Source organism: Drosophila novamexicana, unplaced genomic scaffold (assembly GCF_003285875.2).
Source record: "Drosophila novamexicana strain 15010-1031.04,08,12 unplaced genomic scaffold, DnovRS2.1 tig00001353-arrow-arrow-pilon, whole genome shotgun sequence".
Lineage (NCBI taxonomy): Eukaryota > Metazoa > Arthropoda > Insecta > Diptera > Drosophilidae > Drosophila > Drosophila novamexicana.
Window position 1 is genome coordinate 555210 of NW_020824851.1, and position 25238 is coordinate 580447.

Below are 25238 nucleotides of genomic sequence, written 5' to 3' on the forward strand. Positions count from 1 at the left end.
AATGTTTTACGTAAATATAATCAAAGCAAAACAAAATTCAAAAAAAAAAAAAAACAAAACAAAAATAATATTAATGCACACAATTTTCTTTTTTTTTTCTTAGTTGATTAAGTAGTTCATTATATTATGTAAAATGTATAAATAAATAAATGAATATAAATATTTGATATGGTAGTTGATTTTAATTTGAAAATAGTATTTTCTTAATATAAAAAATAGTTATCCAATTATTGCCACGCTTACTCGAAGCTGGGTAAAGGGTATCTGCCAGTCAATAAGATTGTACTAATTAGTTAGGAGCATATTGAAGCTCTTTATTTATTGCCACGCTTGGTTCAATTATCTAGTAAACTAAAAAAGTTCTTAAAAGAGTGCAGTGTTTAACGATTCACTCGAAATAAAGTAATATTAGCCAACGATAAGGGTAAAAGTTGTCTGTATTCAATAACCTCCAGCTCTAGTTTTAAACGACTTTCCTATCAACTACATGTTTCTAAACACTTTGTCACGCCTTCAATGCTTTAACTTGTTGAGAATTATAAAGCGCGTTACTCTGTTCGCATGCAGGGCTCAATCTTGCATCTTTCATTTAGCTGCACACGTCTGATAGGGCATACCTAGGCCTATGTACTGCCTAAAACGAGACTTAGGATAGTTTCTTCATGATAGTTTAAACCAGACAGACCATGGCTATGGCTATATCAACAGTTGGCACTAATTAAATATACATTAGCAGTTTTAAAGTAGTTCGATTGAATTTGCAAATTAGTCGTTGCAGGCTTTGGTTAAGACAAAAAAAGAAGCCTTACTTAAACTGTATATCTTGATTAAGAAGTACATATATTCTACACACATACTTAGCGGAGTCAGATGACTCGTGATGTTATGATGCCCTCTGGAAGGGTATAAAATAACAAAAGTGACCTCGTACTTATCACGACGCTCGCTGCACGAATATAGCTAAACGCTTATTAGTATGTTCGTATATAGGGATCTGCGGATTGGTTTATTCTATATTTAAATATTAAAAGTAAATACATTATTGTTATTGAAGAAAAAAAATGCCTTAAATTTGTAGCAGACTTAGACTTTGATTAGGCAATTATGGAATTACAGCTCAATGGCATCATCTGCATTAAACTGTTTGTTCTTGCGACGACGACTGGATTTGATCTTGCTGAGTACGCTGTAGGCCTGCTGGATTTCAATGAAGCGCTGGTGGGCAGCGGGTCGCAGTGCCTCATCCTTGACTTTGTCGGGATGGTTCTCTTTGGAGAGTTTGCGATAGGCAGCCGTAATATCTGCCTGCGAGGCGGTGGCACTGACGCCCAGTACCTTGTAGGCATTACGTTCACCATCCACATCCATGCTCTCAAAGACCTCACGCCACGTCTCGTACCAGCCATGATGCTGCGCATATGTATAGGTGTCGTACAAGGCCTGCTTTAAGTCTGTCCACCAGGCGGAAGCGAGAAAATTTTGCAGTGCCTCGTGTATGGGCACTTCGCCACCATCGTCGTCGCGAATGGTGCCGTTGAACAGCACCACGGAGCCCCACAGGCTAAAATAAATGCAAATGGCTGCGCCCAGCTTCAGTGTGCGTTCGGTGGGGCCGCGTCGGCGCGGCGGTGCACGGCGCCACTGCTTCGAGAAGGTATCAAAGACCAACGCAGACACAAGCGAGGTCAGGAGCAGCGAGTATGTCTCATCATAGATGAAATAGCGTGACGGGTAGGCAACCATTGCGCCTATAAGGCATTGCCACAAAACGCCGGACTCGCGTCCAATGTTGCCCACGGTCCAAACGCCCAGCGACACAAAAATCGGGATGCACCAGTGTAACCAACCAAAATCAATCCCCGCAGTGATGGCTTGCGGTATGGCCGAGCTAAACAACTGGCCAAACAGGTATCCAATCATGATTTGACCCAGAAAACGCTTGGCCGAGTACGGCGGTCGCGGATAGGCCTGTAGCTTGGCGACAAACACTTTCAGAAACTGTGGATCCTCGTTGGCATCGCGCACATATTCGGGTATGAGAAACAGCTCGCTGAACCAGCCAATGCCCAAGTAACCGCCCAGCGAGCACCACCAGACAAAGGCGTGACGGTCTCGATGTAAATACAAGTGGTGCAGTCCAAATATGCCGCCAACGAGCCACAGCACATAAGCGATCACAACGGACTTCTTGCCCGGCAGCGCATTCACCTCCCGGTACGACTTGGCTTGTCCATTTGCCTTCGCTGGTGATGCTGAGTTGGTCAGCGACTCACAGCCAGAGCCCTTGCTATTGTTGTTGCTGGTCACAACCGTTTCCTTAGGCGCCATTGTAGATATTCTCACTGCGGTGTTGGTAAATGCAAAATGTTATAAATCTAGCAATTGTGAAATGAAATTCAATTCTTACCCGCAATAGCCCAGTTTCGATTTTATGAGTCTTACTTTATTGAGTGGATTTTTCGTTCTGCTGTCACAGTAAGCAGCAGCAGCAGCAGCAGCAGCAGTCAGTGTAAGCCGAGTCGAGTCGACTCAGTCAGCCGCGATTCAAACTTTCTCTTTTCACAAATTCTGTGCACGCAGCTGCAACAACAACAACAACGACGACGACGACAACAATAACAACAGTGCGCAGAGACGACGACTGGCAGCAGAAACAGTTATAACCGCACTGATGCGTTCAAATCTTATTAGTTCTTAACGCTTCGTTTTAACTTACAATGTTATACAACAAAAAACTGCGCGCTATTTCACAAACACAAAGTTCTATCGCTCTCCACTTTGTCCGCGTTTCGTTTAGTGCTCGTCGTTCTCGGCAAACGCCACTTCATTCCCGGTTGAGCCTGTTGCTTTTTTTTAACTTCTTTAAGCCAGATCACTTTTTAGACTTAAAGCGTAAAACAGTCTGGCAGGCCTGCAAACAAATAGTATTGAAAAACTCCAAGAAGTATTGAAAGCGACGAAAAAAGTGCTGCAAAACGTTGACAACGATAATAATTGCGCGCTGATCGAATTTTAAACATCGTTTGATTAGTTTATATTCATTTGTTAGTTTTCATACTCTTGTAGAGTGTAATATAATTTAAATGTTATGGTATATAGTCTTGATCGTTAAAGGCAGCACATAGTATGATATGGAATCGGCCGGATGGAAACACTTTCCTGCCGCACATATTGAAATTTCCTTTGTTATCGTTGCTAAGCTGTGGCCGCTAGATACATTATCCAAATAAAACAGTTTATTTACCGAATGTAAGTGTTTTGATCAGTTCAATTATCTCCAATATTCATTTTATTCTCTCGGGCAGCAGAGCAGAAATACACACCGTTCGACTGTTCAGTTTAAAGGGATTTATGGATTTTTTTTCTTTTTTTTTCATATGCTTGACAAATTTGATTTTTGAGTTGAAAAACTGACCATATTGACCATTTGATAACATAAATATGAAGAAAAGAAATCAAATTGAAAATGTTTTGTTTTTATTTGAATGCTTACACGTATAAAAAATGTAATTGGGTTTAATTTGACACGGTAATTGCGCTCGATTAAATGTAGAATGTCTACATAGAGTTAACTTATAGATAATATGCAAAATTAGCATAGATGACAGAAAAGATGAGGATATAATTCTTAGCAGCTTACGGTCTAATGGTTATGAGAAAAAATTTAATACTTTGAATGTGCGGCTATATTGCGTCGCTGGGTTAATAAATAAATATATAAAAACCACGAAGAAAAAAATAAAACAAAAAAAATTCCAATTTGATTGAACATATACAAAACAAATTACTGAGTATTGGCAATTAGTTATTTTTCTTTTTGGGCTTCTTGGGGTTACGTGAACGCGACTTGGCCTTGCAGAGCGGACAAATGGGCGCATTGCGATGAATCTGCTGATGGCAGGACAAGCATGACTTCATTGGGGGCGGTTGTTGCCTCAGGTTCACATTGAAGTCGGAGCGAAAAGATGGATGGTGCCCAATTCCAATTGACGGTGACTGCTGCAAGCGATTTGTGGTTGGCGGCGGCGGCGGCGGTGCCGAGAAATCATTCTTTCCGAGACGCGCTGCGGCTACGGCTGCGGCTGCGGCAGCGCCAGCGCTGCCCGGTGCGCCTGGTGGTGCTGGTGGCATAAATGCATGCCCTGGCCCGCCAGCACCTCCACTGGGCACATTCGAGCCGCCGCCGCCACCGGCGCCCGATGCATTCGGCGGCAATGCCGTCACCGTGGCCTCGGGCATCAGCGGATGCCGTGCGTGTGGTCGCGCCAGAGATGTGGGTTGTGTGACGGCCGCCGCTGCCGCCGCAGCTGCTGCAGCGGCCGCTGACTGGGCGGCAACTTTAAGGAAATTAGTCTGAAAACGATCTTTTGATATGGGGCTGCCCTCCTCCTCGTGCAGATCACGCAGCGGACTGAGACCAAGGTAGTCGCGCCGCATGTGGTCGATTTGATACTTGAGGGCGAGGTATTCCTCATACACGCGGTTAGCCATATCAAAAGAACGCGTCTGATTCTCTTTAGTCTGCTTAATTATATTCTCCATGTCATTGATGTCAGCGTGTATCTGGCGCAGCTCCTCTACATGCGACATCTTCTCTTCCAGCAAATGCTCCATTTCTTTTCGATATTCGTCCAAGCACTTCTCCTCGTCATCGCTCAGCTTCACCTCCTTGATAATCCGCACCTTAAGCTTCTCCAACGCCAGAGTCTTGTCCCGTATATCCTTAATTGCCTCCAGCTTGGCGTAATAGTGCCGCTCGTTGGAGCTAGAAATCTCGCTGGTGGCCATTTTGAATGGCTGCTCTGATATTTATAACTGCTGCGTTTGATTCAATTCGGGATTTTGATTTAGCTGTGGCACTTAATATATTCAGTGTCAGCCTGGTATTGTTGATGCAATTGTGCAACGGAGAGGTGCAATTTTTAATTGAACTTTTTTTATTTTTGTATGCTTTTTTCACTTTTGCTTTGTGTATTTCGTACAGGGATGGCTGCTTCCAACCAGGGCCTTGTATTAAATAATATCGATATATCGCTTAACACTTTCAGAAAACCTAATATTAAATGTGCATGTCCGTCAAATTAGTGGCGGTGACTTAGCATCGATTTTTGTACTGAGTCCAAGCATTGGTTCGATTTCCGTTGGAGCTAGTAGCTCGATAGGCCTTTAGAATGAATGTGCTTTCATTTCATTCATTTTGTATGGGGCTATCAAATGGAGGTAGGTAGTTAATAATATTATATTTTTTTTAATTCAGCATTTAAATTTATTTGGTTTTGTGCCTAAGAACATAATCAAATGCATTTAAAGGTGAGCGATTTCTTATCCGATACCAAGTACCAAACATTGACGCTAAGTCACCGCCGCTAATTTGACGCACATCAGGTATAGCATAGACAAGCAAAGGTATCGACTACTGAGTACAAATATTTGGCGCGAACAGTTGGATTCCGTTAATAGTAATATACAATACAGACACGTTTATTTAACTTAATTGCACTTTTATATTCACTTGAATCGAAACGAATCCAAGTAACCGAGCAATATTTGTAACATTCGTCCCAAAGCATTCTGTTGACATCGAATCAACCACTGGTAAAACATCGACTTATCGATATACCTTAGTAATTCAACATTACTACTTAAAATTGAAATTCTCGGCTTTTCCTCAGTTTCCCTTCGATTTTCATCTAAATTAATAACAAAACCAAAATGGGGATTGCAGAGACAGACAAAAGAGTACAAAGAGACTCGTCAGATGTCAAGGCCCAAAAGGCCAGGAACCGCTCGTTTTTGAAACGACGCGCAGTGCAATTGAGCAATTGCTATTTGCAGAGCAACTGGAATTTGTGCACACATTTGCAGCGTCAATGGAATCGTCGCCGTTTGCGTCGCCTCTTCTCGTCGGATAAGCACTCTGGCAGGGATTCCAATCGTTCCAATCTGAAACAACAGAGCTGGTCCTTTTTCTGGTACACTTTGGTGCCCATGTTTCTGGTGTTGTGCTTCAGCTGCGGCATTACCTTGTATCAAAATACCGACGCCGTCTCGAAGTTCATGCAACGCTACTCTACCCAGTATCAGGCTATAGTGCACAACAAGCTGAACTACTGTGATCGCACCATACCGTTGCACGAGATATTTGAGCACATTCACCAGAATGTCATTAATCAGGAGGTGGCACTCGAACAACTGGAACAGGCATTGGCCAACCAAAGCTCATTTCAGGCCATTGCGCTGGTCGGAACTTCGGGCGTTGGCAAAAGCCTTACAATGCGAATGCTACAGGAGCAATATCCATGGTCGGAGAACGTCCAGAATATTGCCTGGAATGACTATGAGCTCATTGACGAGGAGGCACGCTACCAAGCCGTATGGGGCATGCTCAGCAACCTGGCGCATTGCGGCCGCAATTTGATAATCATTGACAACATGGCCATGTGCGATTTGGAATATGTATCATCAATTAATTCACTGATACTATCAAACACTGACGTGGCCAGCGGTAACAACGACCTGGACAAGAAGCAGCTGACAATCATCTATGTCTTCAATCTCAACGGCATGCTTCCCGAGGAGCACTACAGCCAGCAGCTAAAGATGCTGCAGAATCTGCCGCCAACCACGGTAATATCGTATCGTGTTTTTGGGCCGGATGATCTGGAAAAGTGTGTGCGCCACGAGGCCAAAGTGGTCGGTCTTAACTTGGAAGAGCGCTATGTCGAAGAAATGGTCAACACAACAGATGTGAAGGTCTCCGGATGCAAGACGGTACGTTCTAAGGTTTTGATCTATGGACTGCCACAGTCGAATGACGAGGAGGAGCAGGAGCAGGAGAAGCACAGCCAGACTGAAATGACACCTATCGAGGGTCACTAAGACAATAATACTGACTTAGCCAATAGCTATGCATGGGTGGGTTTTCAACGAGTTCATATTTCTTTCTTTCGGCATTTAAGTTTGTTAAACCAAAAGCAAGGTTACACTTCTAGCATTTTTCAAGGGGGGAAAATGGGAAGTAGAATCCTGTAAAATTGAAGTGTTACTAAGAATCTATATGTACACTTGCATATTAAAATAATCCACACTCCAATTATATTTAAAAACATTTATTTAAGTTAATGCCAAAACAAGGGAACATAAAGCTCATATTAAGCTTCGAAAATGACTGACAATTAATTGCTCTTAGATATGTATTTAGCTTTAAGATTCCTAAATGTTATCTTGATAAAATGGCCTACTTAGCCAATATTCTCTGATTGTGATTATCTGTGCATAAATGTCCAAGTAGCCATAAGTATATATATAATTAATTGTCCAACTATGTCGTGATTGTATGCCCTCGCAGAGGGAACTCTATTTGGTCACAAAATGTAAAAGGATTTCTACAAATATTTCGAACGTGTATTAATATAAGACAAAGGACATTGGTAAAAAGACAAAACCTTCCCAGAATGGGTTAAGACCAGTATTTTAAATTAATACAAATATGCAGTTAAATCTCAGCTGGCATAACTTGGCTAAAAACAGCCCGATTCGAACATAAATTGTCGTTTTGATAAACTTTTCTATGGCTCATCTGTGAGTTGATTTATGCAAATAGTTGATCGAGTGGCATTGGACTATGTCATAAATATTGTATATTCAGTAAGGCATACAGTTTTCTGTCGAAGATACAGTATGTTACTTATTTGTTAGAATTTCTTCTCCCTTTTGTCTTCAAAATTAAATTTCGTATATGTTTCGAACGGCCTCTCCAAATAAATCGAATATTTCATGTTTTACCAACTAACAAGAGGAATCTCTTGAATTCTGTTGAAAAAGTGACGAAGACCTTAAGTCCAGAAGGAGTCAGACCTCTAATATCGAATATATATATATATATACTTATATATATATATACATAGACAAAAACTGCAGCTCAAGCGTTAAAGATGGCTCTTCACGAGGAAATTGGCAATGTGAACATCTGGTGGTTTCCGCAGGACTTTTGCCAATCCCGTTTCGGCGATTTCCGACAGAGCGGTACCAACTCCTGTACGCTTATCTCGCTAATACTTGCGGATAAGGTGTCCAAGATGCCAAGCTTGTGCCAGAACGTAGCTGAATTCCCAGAGGTTGCCTGGGACTTAATTGGCGAATCCATCAACGATGGCAATAATGTCTATCACGACCTAATATCTGCGAATCTGAATATTAATATACCGGACGCATTGTCAGCGATACGATCGCATCAGAAGATCAACTTTCGCTTAGAGGAATGGTTCTTCACCCAGGTTGGCTCCGATCCACTCAGTCCCATGATTGTCGGTGTGGAACTCTCGCGCATCTTTACCACCACACTGGAGGTCTTCCAGCAGGGCGACGGCTGGGACGTGCCCTCCCACCTGTTCGCCGCCATTGTCGCCGACTGTCGCACCGTCATGGTTACCATCGACCTGCGCACCTCGATCGCAGCCATCATTGACTCACACCAGCATGGCAGCGATGCCGGCGCCGTGTTTGCCCAAAGCACCCTACATTACATAAGCGACCTGATGTTCTGGTTCATTAGCATGTTAGACCACATTTATTCAAGCCATCCTGCGATTTTCGAGATCTCCTTCCTCTGCTCCATGCCCGACGTGGCGCTGCGAATCCCGCCCGCCGTCGAGCAGTATGCAAATGATATCTGCAAGCCAAAGGAGAAGACTTCGAAATTGACATAATATTTATATCATACATATATATATATATATATATATATATATATATATATATGTGTGTGTGTGTGTATATATGTTTAGCTAGTCACATTATTAATTTCACCAGTTCCAAAACACCACCAAGTTCCATCCAAGAAACATGAAATCACAGTGCTGACGCTCGTTGGTTTTTTTTATGTGTTAACGTTGAGTTTCTAATTTTCTGTTTCTGTTTATTAACACAAATTTCAATCGGGCGAGCGACCGTGATGTACGTATTTATTCAATAAATCTTAAATGTTCTGAGGTTATATTCAGAGATCATTTTCTCAATTAAATGCCTAGTTTTTCTCTGTTCATATCTTCTCATATCTTTGTTAAATATTTGGCAAGCGGTTTGACTGCCTGTTAAACTTATACACTGAGAATAAGATAACCCAAGCTAGCTGACATTGGCAGATTCCAAGCTTTATCTCAGGCTTTATAATTCGGGATCACGTGTCACATATATATATACCCTGTTCCCAAGGTAAATGGGTAGAAACAAAGCTATTTTGGTTTCGTCAAAACGTTATTAAGAGGCACTTCATACATAAAGTATGTACATATATGTCATCTGTGCCGTCGATCTCAGAGTTTTATTTCAAAAGATCGTTAACTCGTTTCCTTTACAGAAAATCGATAAATATCGATAATGACATCCTACCTTTTTATTCACATCCCGGAGCTTATGTATAGCATACACAGATACCTGCTCCTGCCGCCCCTCCCCTCATGAAGACAATGAAAAATCGATCAAGTGTTGAAAAAAAAGTGTGTTGTTTTTTTTATTATATAAGGTAGTAGTAGGTAGCATATAAATTTATTTAACATACGATATACATACATATATGTAAAAAAAGACATAGCTAGCTTAAATACTTTCACACAAACATTCGATTTCGCCTTCACTTCTCGCTTCACGCTTCTTGCTTCTCGCTTCATCTCTCAAACTAATCTCACTTGACGATACGCTAGTGTGTGGTTATGTATGTATGAGAGTGTGTGTGTTTGTGTCTGTGTGATTGTGTGTGTGTGTGTGTGTGTGTGTGTGTGTGCGCGAGCATTTGCGCCTAGAAGCCGGAAACGCCGCCGCGCTTACGATAATCGGCATTTGCATAGACCGCCGTCGCATTGCGGCCAATGGCACAGACCACGGAGGCTGAGTCAAGCTTCAATGGCTGCAGATTGTGCCCCCGTTTCTGGAGAAGCTGCAGCAGCGGCTCCGAGTACTTGCCATCCTCGTACTCGAGGACGTCGGGCAGAAGCTGATTGTAGAACCGCGGCGCATCTACAGCCGCCTTCAGGTCATCTCCGAGCCACAGATAGCGTGCGGCCACCTCGACAATGGCCGGCACGATCTTGCTGCCTCCGGCAGCCGAAATTGCCAAGCGTATGTTGCCGTCGTGGTCCGCCAGCAGCATCGGCGACTGCGAGGACATGGGTCGCTTGTGTACGTCAATGGTATTCGCCGGCGACTGCGGCAGCTTGAAGTGATTGTGCGGCACAGCAAAGTCGTTCATGCCATCGTTCAGTATGATGCCCGTGCGTGGTCCAACCAGGCCGGAGCCGAAACTGCAAGCAAATCGTAAAAAATTGTCGGGAATTATCGAATAAGTGAGTACTCTATATCAATCACAATCAAATCAATCTGCTTTGAATGAATACTTTGATCGGGACTGCAAGCGGAGCAAAAGTTTAATTTGAAACGAACGGGTCTAAGCCCGGAATTTGAACTATATTCACAGAAACCCATATATCCCACATTCAAAATATGTTAAACTGTTTCATTCGAATTGGCAAAAGATGTAGATGTGGCAAACTGGGTTGCTGGTTCGAGCAAACACTTTTTTCTGAGAGTTTAGCCCCTTAGTCGGATTCCTTGCTTCTCAGCATACCCCATTTTAAAAAAGATGAAAATGTTTCACATTCCGAGAGAATGTAATATCAAATCGATCTATTTGAGATTATTTTGTCCGTTGGCACTCACTAGAAATTGATGGAGCTGGTCACGGCGACGGCATCGCCATTGGGCGCGATCACGGCGAGCGCGGAGGTGCCGTACGGATCTTCTTCGGAGGAGAACTGTGCGCCGTACTCGTGCGGTCCGCTCAGCACATGGCTATCGTTGATCTTGGAGCGCTGCTGGACTGCGTATTCCGGATTGTTCAGCTGGCTGACCAGTTCGCGCACTTCATTGAAGCGCGGATCGCCCAGCTCGGGTCGACGGGCGAATCCGAACTTGACCGCCTCGGTGATGCGGTGTACGGTAAGGGCATAGGATTCATCATCCGCCAAATCGGCGCGTGTGAAATTATAGCCCTCCAGAATGCTGAGTATGTGGGAGACGACAGATCCGCTGCTCACTGGCGGCACGGCATAGAGCGTATCCTCACCCAGTGGCATGGTTACCGAGTGCCGCATTTCGGCTGTGTATGCATCCAAATCGTCCTGGGTGATAATGCTGCCCAGCTCCTTCAGATCCTCGGCCAGCATTTTGGCCACGGTCCCGTTGTAAAAGTCCATCGGCCCGTTGTCGGCCAGCAGTTGATATGTGATGCACAGCTTCGCCGATGGCTTCAGTAATGTGCCCTCCACGTGGTGCTCGCCTGTTTCCACATTCAGAAAGATGCTCCTACGAATCAAGGGGACACATATATAAAGGATTCTTAAAGACAAGTGCCTATCCACATACTGGTACTCCGGATTATCCTTGATGGCGGACCACACGTTGCGCACACTCTTCTCCTGATGCTTGGTCATTCGGTAGCCAATCTCGCATATCTTTAGCGAGGGTGCCACCAGATCCCGCCAGGGTAGCTTGCCAAAGCGCTGGTGTGCCAAATGATAGCCCATCACCTCGCCCGGCACCGCAATGCTCAGTGGGCCAGTGAAGGAGGCATTCGGGTCCTTGTCGAACATCTTCTGATCGGCCGCGTAGGGTGCCAGCACGTGCGCATCGATCTGATGGCCCCGCTGGGACTCACGGTCATAGATATTCATCAGCAGGCCGCCGCCGATGCCCATGCTTTGGGCAGTCAGGAGGCCGTTGCACAACATTGTGGCAATTGTTGCATCCACAGCGCTGCCGTTCCGCTTCATTATATCACTGTGGTGAGGGGAGAAGGGTGTATAGTTTAAGCACATTTTAGGAATAAACTTGTCAATACGGATTTAACGATTTCTGCCTTTTTGGCACTTTTGAGCTCAGGGAATTTGCCTTGAAAGCTTTTAAGCACAGTTTGAAAGTCTTTGAGAAGCATAGAAGAGCTTTTCTTTATTATTATGTGAAAGTTTTATCGGAGCTTTTGAGTATTAATTATATCCCTCTCGCTTTGTTATGATAAACAACTGTCAAAGCTAAAGCAGCTTTTAGTAGGTAGCAATAAGTTCGAGCAGCTGTAAAAAGTTTACGAACTCTAGATATGAAGATACTATTTGAAAGCTCAGGCAACTTTCAAAGCTTCATGGGCTAGCAGAAGATAGAATTTGCCCCTTAAATCTGTAAATCATTTGCTGTTTCAAGCTTATCAAGTTAAGCAGTTTTGAAAGCTTGTGAAAGCTTTATACAAGCTTTCGAGTATTAATTATATCCCTCCTGCTCTGTTATGCTGAACCTATGTATGTTAAGATTGAAGCAGCTTTGAAAGTACATAAAATGAGCTTTTAATTTAATCAAGCAGCTGTGCTATAGGAAATCTTGATGGTATTGTGTTTTTCTCTAAAAAAGAATAACGCTAGAATAATTGAAACTATATGTCATATTAATCAATCAGTGTAGTGATATGAATATTAAGAGGAATAGTTTGTTGTACCTGCCAATCTGACTGCAAGGCTCCGCATCCGAGCAGACGGCCGCGTGCTCAAAGACGCCCAATTTGGATGTAAACTCGATGTTGCTGTTGTCCAGTATTGTTGCCGGCGACGGAGGTGGCGTTGTTGCGGACGTGGAGGCGGCCACCGCAGGACCAGCTATGGCAATCTCCTCAGCTGCTGCTGTTGTTGCCTCGATGCTGTCGTTGTTGCTGTTGTGCAGCGAAGCTGGCGGCTGCTCATCTGTTGAAGTAAATGTTTTAAATGTGTGGCTTGTGCTTGGATTGCTTGGTGTTGTTGTAGTTGTTGTTGTTGGTGTGCTTTCTATTGTTGTTGTTGTTGTTGTTGTTGCAGTTGTTGGTGTGCTAGTTGTGCTAGTTGTTGTTGTCGGTGCCGGTGACGAGGGCGCGGCGGCTGCAGCAGCATCTGTTGCTGCCGCAGCTGCTGTTGCTGCTGCTGTGCTGCTGCCAACAATTGCTGCTGTTGCTGTCGTTGTTGCTGTTGCTGTTGCAACTGTGCTGTTGCTGACTCGCAAGGGCGTTGACTTTGGCCAGTCTTTAGTAGTTGTTGTTGTTGTCGGTGCAATTGTTGTTGTTGTTGTTTAGTAAGTTAAGGTGTAAGAGTTTCTTGTCAATACATTGATTTTTTTTGGTGCCACAATAGAAGAAATATAACATTACGAGTGGGTGCCAGAGGGTGCAGGATTGTGAATCGAATGACAGAGGCATGCAAAGCTTATATGCAACATTTTTCACTGTGTTCTTTTTGTTGCTGTTGTTGCTGTAGTTGTTGTTGTTGTTGTTGCTGTTGTTGTTGTTGGCTGTGATGATTATCTACGCACATACATATCTATATAGATATATGTGTATATAGTGTATGTGTGTGCGGGTGTGTGTGTGTGTGTGTGTGATTGGATTAGTTGGCATTTGTGAGTGAGTGGTTAGGGTTGTGGATTTGGCCACTTTGTCAATTGGTACCAGCTGCCACTTACCGCTGAAGCACAGGCTGATGATCACATAGCTAATCAGGGCGATCCCAATGAAGCATATTAGGACAATCGTCAGCTTCTTCATCCAGGCCAGCAAATTGGCACGCCTGCAACGGGCATAACACATGTACACGTGCAAAACTCAATCATAGATGGGTTCAATGTTCTGAAAAGCACTTTTGCCTCAATTACGACATTCGGAAACATCCAATTCTAATGTTTGACGTTTTTAGATAACTTTTTTCTAGGGCATATATTTATAACAGGCTCGCTTCGTGAACCTGGTTAAATACATTCTTGAATCTTCAAATTTTACTTTGTCATATATGTATATTCCTAATTCTAATTTAAATTAATTATTTAAAACCCAAAACTAGCATCTAACAAATATGGTTAGATAAATGCTTTAGTTGGGAACAAGTTTTTTATGCCTTTGGATTGAGTTTGGCTCAAATATTTTTCATTGAGAAAATGGTTTGCTTTCAAAGAACAAATAATTTAATTTGGGTTTCTTTTCTGGTAAAGGTTCCCATTCAAAACTTGTTCGCAGCCTAGTTTGATTTACGATATAAAATGCCCGAATAAGTATGCTACACTTTCTACAAATGTAAACCTTCAACTAAGCTATTGCGATATCATGGATTGGAACATCTATTTACCAAATTTTTTTTCAATTTTTTCTATATGAATAATCGAATTTTTTAGAAGATAATGTTAAACTAATGCTCAAAAAATAGTTGCTTAAGATAATAAAAAAAAAAAAAAAAATATTGTAGTAAAAAATATAAAAAAAATAATACTATAATATGACTTAAATTCCGTTTATCAATTGGAACATGTTTTAACAATTCGAGACTTGGCGAAATTGAGGCGAAAGTGATTTGAATATCGTTTTTGAGACTTACATCTGCTCGCGTCGCGCCTCCTCGGCAGCGGCGGTGTCCTGCATCAGTTCGCCACCATTCTTCTCCTCATCGTCCAAGCCGCTGGAGGATTTGAGTGGAATCTTGTTCATCGCATCGTCGTTGCCGTGGTGCACCATCTTGTGAGCATCCGCTGTGGATGCTGCCGCTGCTGCTGCTGATGCTGATGCGCTGCTGCAAGTGCTGCGAATATACAAGCGAAATGTGATTCGTTTAGCGCTGTAAAGTATGCAACAGCTTATCACGCAGCTCGCAAATATGCAACAGATTTCGCACGCGTCCCAATGCCAACTGAGCGCTCGACACTCGACACTCGGCACGTTTCCACGCGGCGGCAACAATGCCGCCCGCTGAGTGCCGCCTGCGTCATTGGCATCGTCGTCGTCGCCTGTCTTTGATGGCAGGATGTGGTCGTCGTGGTCGTTGCGGTTGCATGTCTGTGGGTGTGTCCCAGACCATTTCCCATTTCCCACTTTTCACATCCCATTTCCCAATCCCGATTTTCATGTTGTCGCTGTGTGCGTGCGTGCGCCGCAAATGGGTCAGGCGCTGACGTCGGCAGCGGCACAGGACAGCGCTGCTTGCAACTTTCTGGCTTAGCACATTTTGTTGCACGTTGCGAGTAGCTGCTGCCGCTGCCGCTGACGCTGCCCATAACCATAATTGAATGTTGTGATTGGCAGCCCGGAGTGGAAGCGTGCATAGATTGTTGCCCGTAAATTGGGTTAATTGCAGCCGCACTTGATGTGTGGCACGTACATCAAATTGTCGGCACAAAAACCACCAGCTTTGGCCTCACATAACCTCCGACAACACTGTCATTATTGGCACCTGGCATCGGCAGGGCGAGCCACGAAATGCGCGAGTACCCAAAACAGTGGAGCAAGCCCTCACGCCAAGCTATTTGTCCTGACAAACTCATTGACTGACTGACTGATTGGTAGTCAATGCACAGCCAAAGTGAAGTAAGGATTATTAAGCTGCAATTTTTTATGTAGTTTTTAATTCCACCCGCAACTGTGGAACATTTGTGGAAATTGGAAACCGATTCATTCTAAAGTTATTTGAAACATTTCATTGTTTCACACTTTTCCGATAACCAAAACCAGCTGTGTGGATAAAAGATGGCAAAGGTAGTATGGGCAAAGATTTGATGCTTTGATATGTATCCACAAATGCATGTGTATATATGTATAAATGTGTATGTGTATATGTATGTACATACACATTACATATACCAATATGAATGGGAGTACGCATGTTCCTTTATGTCAAATGAAGACTTTGTTTACTTTTCTTGCTGCCAATTTGAAAAGAAAACTTATTTATTAATATTGCAATACTCTGCGATTCTCATAAATTTAAGTGTGGCCCACAGGCTTTCATGCTTTGCATAGAAGTGCTACGTATATTTACAAGTTCTGTTTGCAATCTAATAATCTTGTATATTAGTAAGTATATAAATATGTATACCATGTATGTACGCATTTATGTATATGAGTATGCATGCATATATAGTATGCATGCATGTAAGTATGTATGAATACATGCAAATATGTATGCATACATGAATGTATGTGTGTGTGTATGTATATCCGGTTGTACGCATGTACGTATGTGTTTCTGTGTAAATGTATGTGCATATATGTATGTATGGATGTTTGTATGTAAGAATTGAAGTTGGTATGTGCAAATTAAAAAATAATAATAAAATTGCCCTACTCTGTAATTCTCATGAATTGAAGTGAGGCCTACAGGTTATCCTGTTTTGATTATATTTGTTGTGTTTACAAGTTCTGCTGGCAATTTACTCAACTTAGTTTTTGTGCATGTCTGCGTGTATGCATGACATATTTACGTATGTATTTTGTTTATGGAACATACATATTGCATGTAAGTAATGCTTAGTGGGTCGCTGGCCCGTTCTGCGGTTGGCCTAGCCTGGCTGTTTTCTATTTTTAGGTCAACTGCATTTAATTTCATTTCATTTTCGTTAAATGGCCGCAGCAGCAGCAGCAGCAGCAACAACAAACGAACAACAACAGCGACCAGAGGCGGCAACAGAGCCAACAAAAAAGAAAGAAGAAAAAAGGCACACGCCACAATTACCAAGCATTACTTGGAGGCATGTGGATTGCAATTTGGGTTTACGACCCCGTCGCCGCTCCGTTGGGCCATAAAAATGGGAGAGAGAGACCACACCAAAGAGCCATAAGCAAGCAGCCGCACGGACAGGCACATGCATAGTGGGCGCGGGCACAGGTACGGGCACGAGCATCGGACATTGGGCACTCACCTATAGCACGGACAATCTGTTCCCGGCGCTGTCGCCGCCACTTCGTTCGGAATTGGTCGATTGGCGGGCATATATACTTGGAGACCCTAAGCCGCATTTGCATGCAGCTCACGGGAATTGCGCCAGTTTGGCATACACTAATTGCCCGATGGTCGATACAACTGTCTGCAAGTGGCGCGTGCGCAGCGCCCCATCCGAATTTGGCAAACAGCTCAAAACCAACATTGAGTCCGCGCCCGAAATCCGAATCTGCAACCGCACTCCCTGCACCGTCCCGGGGCCCCGCGGAATCGCTGTCATTATTATGATACCACGATGAGCACGGTGATTAGTTATGTACGTGAGCGGCTTGGTCAATCACCAGGGGCTTTTGGGTGTGGCGCGGGTTGGTTCATCATGGCATTTAATTACTCCACATAGTATATTTAACAATTATTTGATTCAAGTCTATCACTTCCACTTTTCCATTTCCCCATCTGTTTTTCTATTCATTTTTTTATTGCGGTTCATGCAAATCGACAAACGACTATCGAATTCTATATGCTCTACATACTATATATATACTCTTTAATATCTCCTCTGTTTGTGCATTGTCAGGCGCAGCTCTCAAAGGCTGAGTCGCTGTTTCGGTTCACGCTTCGAACCAGCTTCCTGCCTTCAAGTTCGTCTTGTAAGCCTGGATTTCGACATACGTAAAGCCGTATTTAAAGGGTAGTTTTTGTGGAAACGGTTTGGTTTAATGTTCGGCATATGCTTAGTAAAATATACTTATATCGGAATTGCAGTTTTTTTTTTGAAAATTGTCTCCCAATTTAAAAAATTTTTTTTTTTTTTATGCTTTATTGGTTTTTATAAACAAATCAGATTTCGAGATACGATCAGATAAAGCAAACAAACTTATAACAATCTGTGATCTATAGATATATATTTGGTCTACTCATATCTATTATGTCTAATTGACAATAATTTTGATATGAATTGAAACATTCCGATAAACTAATCGAAAAGTTCATTGAAATTGAGACAACATTAAGAATTCATACCTGTTTTCATTGGGAAATATTTCGGACTTGAATTAATTATCTTATATAATATATTCAATTATGATCATTCCTTCAAATTAAAGGGGTCTTTGGCTTAAGTTCATATATATTTTTCACGCTGGACTTAATCGTATTATTATTCTACAAAATATTCTAATAAACTATCTTCAATTCTTTTAAATTTTATGATATTAAAAGTGATTAAATCAGTTCAAGTATATTCTATTATATAGTTACATTATATTATTTAATTTAATTTTTCCCATTCTCTGAATTTATTAAAGGGTATCTAGGCTTTTTATTACCATTGCTAGCTTTTCACAGTTGTTTTGCTTTTGTCGAATTGGTTTTTAAGGGGTGTAAAAGGGAGGGGGGAGGGGAGGGATACCAAATGGGGTCAGCTAGACAAATGGAAGCTATGCTACAATTAGAACACGCATGGACAAAATACATAACTTTAGTAATGGCAGCAATAAAAAAATTGCAAATTGCAATTGTGGTTTGCGTTTTTTTTATTTTTTTTGATTTTCTCACTTGTTGCACAGAAATAAAAAATAAAAAAATGATTGCTGTTGCAGTCGCACTTATGTGTCTGAGGTCATAGCTGAATTTGATGCGTGTTTTTTATTTTTTTATTTTTCGGCTTGCCTAGACTTGGGCTGCCTCCCAATCGCCCCCGCCGGCAAAACAAACTTCTAAAGCGCACCTCGTTTTGTCCGCCCTTTGGTTTATTTGATTTATTTGCGCGCTTCGCTTGTGTTCATGCATTTTAATGTACTTTTGTCAAATTGTTTATTTAATTGTTCAAACGTTTTTGCCAGGGAAACTCGATTTGCTGTTGGGTATCTTGCCGTGGCTCCTATGATCTATGGTCGTGTGGGCGACCTTCGATTATTTTATGCCCGATCGAAAGTTTGAAATTTGTCAAATGTTTGCACATCTAATTAGGCAAAAGTATTTGCCGAGGGCCAGTTTCTTTTATGAGCATAATGAGGCTTGCCTTATTGGCATAGCATAGTAGTATGAGCCATGACTACCAAATGCCATTCGCTCGAGCTTATTGCATATATGTTGTGATTCATCATCTTTAACCTGAATAAAAGAAATATTTATATTCTATATATTCACGATATCTTTGCCTTTTCTATTTGCCGATTGCTCATGCCTGATATATCGGTTCAGTCTCCTGATAAATATCGATGTCTATCGATAAACGATTTCCGTGAAAATGCACATCTGTTGGTTTTCTTCTTAACTCAATAGAGTAACGGCATTTATTTATCAGCTCATATTCCTGGAAAACCTCATCCAATTTATCTGGAAAGCAATTCATATCTAGCTCAAGATCACAATTCCGTGTCAGAAAAGGAACGGTATATTCGCGTGTGTAAAGATTTAAATAAATTAACATGAATAAAGTATTCAATCAACGTATTAGTGGTAATCAAAAAGGTGACACAATAAATACAAATAAAGATTTACAAAGCAATTGAATAATCAAAAAACAGAAAACCCCCTTATATACATATATACATCTAAGTACACTGACAGAAAATAGGCAAATAAAGCTTAATTTTAACAATCTATAAATATGCCTCAATGCTATAAATACAAAAAAAGTATATGGCAAAATTAAAAATAATAACAATAAACATTAGGGTTTTTTTTTTTTTGGCTCAGTCTTATTGTTATTGACGCATGAAGTGTTATATTCGCCGGTTTTTTTTACAAAAATCGTTCAATTATTTAATGCAATTTACAAAATATGCAGGTTTTTAAATGAATTATTTGTGTGAATAAAGAAAATTATAAAAGAAAATCTCTAAAGCTTAAAGCTGTTTTTTAGAGATTTTCTTAAAGGCTAACTTTAGAGAAATTAACACTTTTGACCTTAGCCAAGTGGAAGCCAAAATCATTTTCAAAGCTTTCTAGTATTCCAGAGTGAATATGTGTTTTGTCGGAAAATGGGTGGAAAACTATTGATTGCAACTCTTAGCGTACGATCAAATATCTATGCAAAAGCATCTAAAAACGTCAAATTCACTTCACCGAGTGGAAGTAGGGTGAAAAAGAATGAAAACTTTCCCACGACTGGGAAATGCTTGAAAAAGAAAGAAAAAACTTGAACCGGAGCAAAGCCGGTCAATACCCGTTGGTAGTTATATGAAAAGAGATCTTAAGCTGAGTCTGTGAAACGTATCTAAATAAATGTTGCACTCGCAGTGGCTTCAACAAGGAGGCAGTGCAACTTTTGGTTGCAACTCCAGCAGCGCAATTGACAAGGCGAACAAAGAGAGAGATTGAGAGACAAAGATCTTGCATTGATCTGAGAGATTTGCGTGCTAGCATCGCAATTTGACACATTCGCAATTCGTGACAGTGCAAATTGAGCGCGCCCAAAGTTCAGGGCCATTTGGCAAATACACACATTATATTCCACATGCGGCAGCATTATACATAAATATATATATACATATATATATATATATATAAAGATGAGCGTGTGTGTGTAGATATGGTGCATAGATAGACGGGGGCACACACAGATACAGATACAGCTAGAGGTACAGATACAGATACAGAGACAGCGGCTTATTAGCTGACGGCGTCGCTGGCAATAGCCATAGACTCGATGTGTTATATTTAGAGAATGCCTTAGATTGTTGTACTCAAATGTTGATTAAGTTGTCAGCAATCAGCGTCGCGGCCGGCCGGCCAATGCCGATATGATGATACCCGAAAGCCACCGGAGATGCCGTTTAGCTGTAACAACTAGTACATACTTATTACTGTTGATTTAACTCTTGATGCGGCTATTGTTGTTGCTGTTAGTTCCAAGTAGCTGCTGGGATGCAGCTGGCACGGCAGCTCTGGCTATTAAGTGCCTGCCATTCAAAAGTGTATCCGAGATTTGAGCTAACAATTGACACTCAAGTTGCTGTCACTCGGCTCTATAATGACTTCGAACAAATACAAGCACACACACACACACACACACACACAGACGCGCACACAGCTTGATAAAGGCAGATTGGATGCTCGAAACAAATGGCCCGCCGCTGGCCAGCACGGAGATAGCAAACAGTTGTCCCTCAGCTTGACAAACATGCATGTTGCTGTCGTGACACAGCAGCAACAGCAGCAACATTGAGGGCCGCTGAGGGTGTGTCTGCGGCTTATCACTGAAACATTGCCTGCAGTAGACCAAGTGGCGGCAACGGCTCGTTTAGATAGCAACACAGACGGCAGCTGCAGCAGCAACTGCAACAGCAGCAACAACTGCAGCAACTGCAACAAGAGCTGTCACAGCAGCAGCAGCAACAGATAAACCGCATAAATCGACGCTGTGTCAAATTAGCAATAGAAAGATCAAGTCAACTGCTGGGCATATGAACTTATCATTTTTCTTGTTTTACTCAATGGAAGACATCATGAAACTTATGGGAAATGCTATCGGCATACATATATATATGTATATACATATTCATATACATATAGACGTCCGTTAAGTACGCACAGTTGACGGCAGACAAACTTGTTTGAGTCGAAGGCCAAACGACAATCTTAAGAGTACTTAGTACATAGGATATCTTTACTTGGAAGCGTCTCTCTTGTTCCACATGAATTCCATGGAAATTCTAACAAAAGCTGATTCGACTGTCAACTGGGGATTACCCATATCGAGTTTCCTGATAAATGAACAAAAATTCTGCATGATTTTTGTAAAGTAGCTAGAAAGTCAAACTTTAAACAAGAAAATGCTAAAAATGCAGAAACTAAGAATACAAAAAATTAATTTGCAGTTAAATAAATAAAAGGTAAAACGCAACAGAAAAATTATAACAAGTAAGAGGTTCTTGTCGGGAGCTCCCGACTAGGGGATACCCTGTACCCTCTTCTTCCAACATCAAATGTATATATATATTCTATTTTAGAAGCTATATGTCAAGTTTGGTGACTCTAGCTCTTATTATTTACCAAAATTGCCCAAAAAACAGGATATCGATATAGATTTTTATCGATTGCTTGGAAACGGAGTAAGTTATCGGGTATCGGAAACAAACTCGATCTGCGCGGGAACTAGGAGCATCTACATCTAAAATTTCAAGTCTCTAGCTCTTATAGGTTCTGAGATCCTTGCGTTCATACATACGGACGGACGGACGGACGGACGGACAGACTGACGGACATGGTTTGATCGACTCGGCTATTGATGCTGATCAAGAATATATATGCTTTATGGGCTCGGAGATGCTTCCTTCTGCCTGTTACATATGTACATTTGGATTTTGCACAAATATAATATACCCTTGTACCCATTTTTAATGGGATCAGGGTATAAAAATGATTTTCAAAAATAAAAGAAACTCTTTAAATACCGTTACAAACAATTTCCTTTGCTTTCCTTGTAACAAAATCTCTTGTAATTTTAAAAAAATTGGAAAAATCCGTAAAAGTTGCATATTTCATGCGAACTAAGTGAATTTTCCAATGAAAATGTCCAGCTTCTGGCAAGTTAAATTTCCAACGAGCCACGCCCATAAATGCACACAAAAGGCAGCCCGCCAGTCAACGCCAACAACCTCTCCCCCCCGCTTGACTGTTATTTGTATTGTGTATATTTTAATATGCTCAAATTGTAATATTTTCATATTTTCATTTGGCAGACAAATTGAAATGCATCTCGAGAATCTCAACAAGTGTTCGTCTGGCATCTACCGTTTGGCGTTTTAGCGGCGTTTTTCTTTTATTTTTCTTTCCTTTTCTTTTTTGGCGTCTGGCATTTATTTAATTTTCATATTCGTTTTTATTTTGAACATTGCTTTTGTTTCGTTCTTCTGGCTGGTTATTTATTTATTGGCAGCAGCATGCGAAAGAGGACAACAACGACAACAACAGCAACAGCAACAACAGCAACAACAACTAGAACAAAAATGTTGTTGCCTGTTGCTTAACTCCCTGCGCGGCTGTGCGGTTGTTGGGCAGGGGGCGGGGCAGGCGAATACCAGATGGGCTGCCCTCATGGGCATTGGGCATTTTTTGATATTTTTTTTTACTTGGACTTGGACTTGTTGCCGTTGTTGTTGCTCGCCAACGTTTGTCGCTATTTGTGTTGGACGTGTGTCTGTCTGCGTTTTAGGTGGGCGAACCTGGCGTCTAGTTGAACGCCGCTGCCAATGCCGGGCCCAGCGCACAGCCTGGCAACATAATCGCATCGCACGCACAACGGCAACAACGGCAACAAACATTTGCATTCGCTTTACGAAACGCACACGCACAAAAAACAACAACAAAAAAAATACAAATAAATAAATTATAATAATATGCTATACATAAGTACTATATACTATATATAGAAACATGTGTGTATGTGTGTGTGTGTGTGTGTGTGTGTATATATAAATTAATGTCGCACTGTGGCGCGTGTTGTCACCTCTTTCAAAAGATTCGTTCTTTTTTTTGCACTGGAAAACGAACAAAACAAAAAAACGCGCGCGTTTTTCAAACGCACAGAAAACGCGTCAAGTTTTTCGTATTTCTTTAATTGTGCTTTCCTCGCAGTTTTTGTTTTTACTCGATACGCGCCGCTGCCGACGCTATATAATTGTCTATATAGATGTGTTAGATGCGCTGATAAATTTCAATTATTATTTTTTTGCCCGATTTTCTATAAGTTTTGAATTTTATTTTATTATTATTTTTTAGTCGCGTGTCTCGTCGCAGCGCTGGCTGCTGGTCAACTGAATTAAGAACGGGACGCGTTGCGGCCGCGTCTGCGGCGACGGCAGCGTCGACGCTCGACACCGACCGCGACGGCGATGGCGACCGCGATGGCGACGGCGGCGGCGACGGCGGCGGCGACGGCGGCATTCACAGCAACTCGTCAGGCCGAGGCACTTCGTCAGAGCGGTTGCTGCTGTTGTTGTTGTTGTTGTTGTTGCAGCGCAAATTGCTGCTGCTGTTGTTGTTGCTGTTGTTTTGTTTTGGTTGTAGTTGTTGCTGTCGTGCGGAAATCACAAAAATTAGGCGGCCCCAATGGACATAGGCCGTGATTGTCACACGGAGCCGAGTCGCATCGAACCCAACCGAACTGGGGATGTGAGCCGTGCCGGGCCATGGGCGTGGAGCTCGGGGCGTCGGGGGGTCGGGGGCTGTTGCTTTGGTGCGTGTGTATTGTAGTCATGGGGCGGCTAAACTGAGCTGCGCCACCCACCCGGCCATTAAAAGCAATTTGTTGACAGTGACACACAAAAATGGATACATAGAGTGAAGCGACAAGTTGATAAACTGAAAAGAAACAAAAAAAAAACCAGGCCCAGTCCCCGACCCTGTCCCTGTCCCTCTTCCCGACCCTGTCCCTGTCGCTGTCACTGTCCCAGGCCCAGGCCCAGGCCAACAGATTTTCCATTACATCATCATATTATTTCCAAGCTATGGATAACATTACGATTCGCGTGCTTCCAAAAACGAAGTAAAACTCATAAATTTAGAATTGCGATTCTAGTTAATTATAAATCGATTTGTTATCCGGTTGTCATAGGCATTTCAAGCATTTTAATCACTTTTTAGAAATCAACTACAACAACAATATACAACTATCGAAACACATTCACATTCGGAATAAAAGCAAGTATTGATTGCACTTTCCAATATAATTATAAATATTACAAAGAAATTGTTGGACCCAAACTGTTTTTGAAGGAAACCATTCATTTCATCAAATCGAAATATATGTAAATTGGCTTATTAAACATTATAATAGTAACTGAATTATCGTTGACTCTTTTAAGAAACTAAAATATGTTAAAGAGAACATTTTTCAACTGAACAGCGGGTGAAAACCCTATTAATTGTAACTTTTTTCATGTATATAATGTATGTGTGTGTGTTCGTGTGTGTGTGTGTGTGTGTGTGTGTGTGTGTGTGTGCGTGCGTGTGCGAGAATAAACTTATATGCATATGTATGTATGTTACTTTATACCAGACGCAGGGTAAGTTTATTATTAATAAATAATGCTCTTCTCTGCGATTCTCATAGGTGCTAGTAAGGCCTTGAGGTTTTGCTGCTTTGATTATAAGCAAGTCTTGTGTTAACAATTTCCGCTGGTTATCTAAAAATCGTAGTATTTGCCAATGTCTGGAGTATGTATGTATGTGTTATATATAAGTTTATATACATATATATTAGATGCCAATGGAAGTTCGACTTGGACACAAGGCCATCTTCTAGTGTGTATATATATATGAGTATATTCGAGTGGTACAGGGTATCTGCTTGTTGAGCACAATTTAACCCGATGACACACCCCCTGCCCGCCCTTAACCAACCAACTGCAACGCACCTATTTAATTTTCTTTTTATTTTTAGCATTGCATTTTATTGTTGCCATTTCAAAGGCAACAAAAATATGAATTAGCAATTCGTTTGTACAAAACACGGACAATAAACCG

General features: G+C 41.8%; 5 protein-coding genes across 5 annotated transcripts; 2 read left to right on the forward strand and 3 right to left on the reverse strand.

Moving 5' to 3' along the window:
* Nucleotides 1–991: 991 nt before the first annotated feature.
* LOC115767214 (dnaJ homolog subfamily C member 22) lies at nucleotides 992–2673 on the reverse strand. Its single transcript, XM_030711409.1, has 2 exons — nucleotides 2408–2673; nucleotides 992–2342 (listed from the first exon to the last, which is right to left on the reverse strand). The coding sequence occupies exon 2, from the start codon at nucleotides 2326–2328 to the stop codon at nucleotides 1111–1113; it is 1218 nt and encodes a 405-aa protein (XP_030567269.1). The 5' UTR covers nucleotides 2329–2342; nucleotides 2408–2673; the 3' UTR covers nucleotides 992–1110.
* Nucleotides 2674–3759: 1086 nt separating this feature from the next.
* Nucleotides 3760–4966, reverse strand: LOC115767216 (zinc finger C4H2 domain-containing protein). Its single transcript, XM_030711410.1, has one exon. The coding sequence runs from the start codon at nucleotides 4786–4788 to the stop codon at nucleotides 3802–3804; it is 987 nt and encodes a 328-aa protein (XP_030567270.1). The 5' UTR covers nucleotides 4789–4966; the 3' UTR covers nucleotides 3760–3801.
* A 746-nt stretch (nucleotides 4967–5712) lies between these two features.
* On the forward strand, nucleotides 5713–6879 carry LOC115767198. The gene has a single exon (XM_030711388.1). It carries the CDS (start codon nucleotides 5713–5715, stop codon nucleotides 6877–6879), a length of 1167 nt encoding a protein of 388 aa, XP_030567248.1.
* A 1036-nt stretch (nucleotides 6880–7915) lies between these two features.
* LOC115767231 lies at nucleotides 7916–8983 on the forward strand. Its single transcript, XM_030711430.1, has one exon. The coding sequence runs from the start codon at nucleotides 7935–7937 to the stop codon at nucleotides 8706–8708; it is 774 nt and encodes a 257-aa protein (XP_030567290.1). The 5' UTR covers nucleotides 7916–7934; the 3' UTR covers nucleotides 8709–8983.
* Nucleotides 8984–9519: 536 nt separating this feature from the next.
* On the reverse strand, nucleotides 9520–23479 carry LOC115767236 (scoloptoxin SSD14). The gene is made up of 7 exons (XM_030711437.1): nucleotides 23221–23479; nucleotides 14430–14630; nucleotides 13528–13631; nucleotides 12539–12779; nucleotides 11419–11832; nucleotides 10714–11358; nucleotides 9520–10298 (listed from the first exon to the last, which is right to left on the reverse strand). The coding sequence occupies exons 2-7, from the start codon at nucleotides 14564–14566 to the stop codon at nucleotides 9797–9799; spliced, it is 2043 nt and encodes a 680-aa protein (XP_030567297.1). The 5' UTR covers nucleotides 14567–14630; nucleotides 23221–23479; the 3' UTR covers nucleotides 9520–9796.
* Between the last annotated feature and the right edge of the window lie 1759 nt (nucleotides 23480–25238).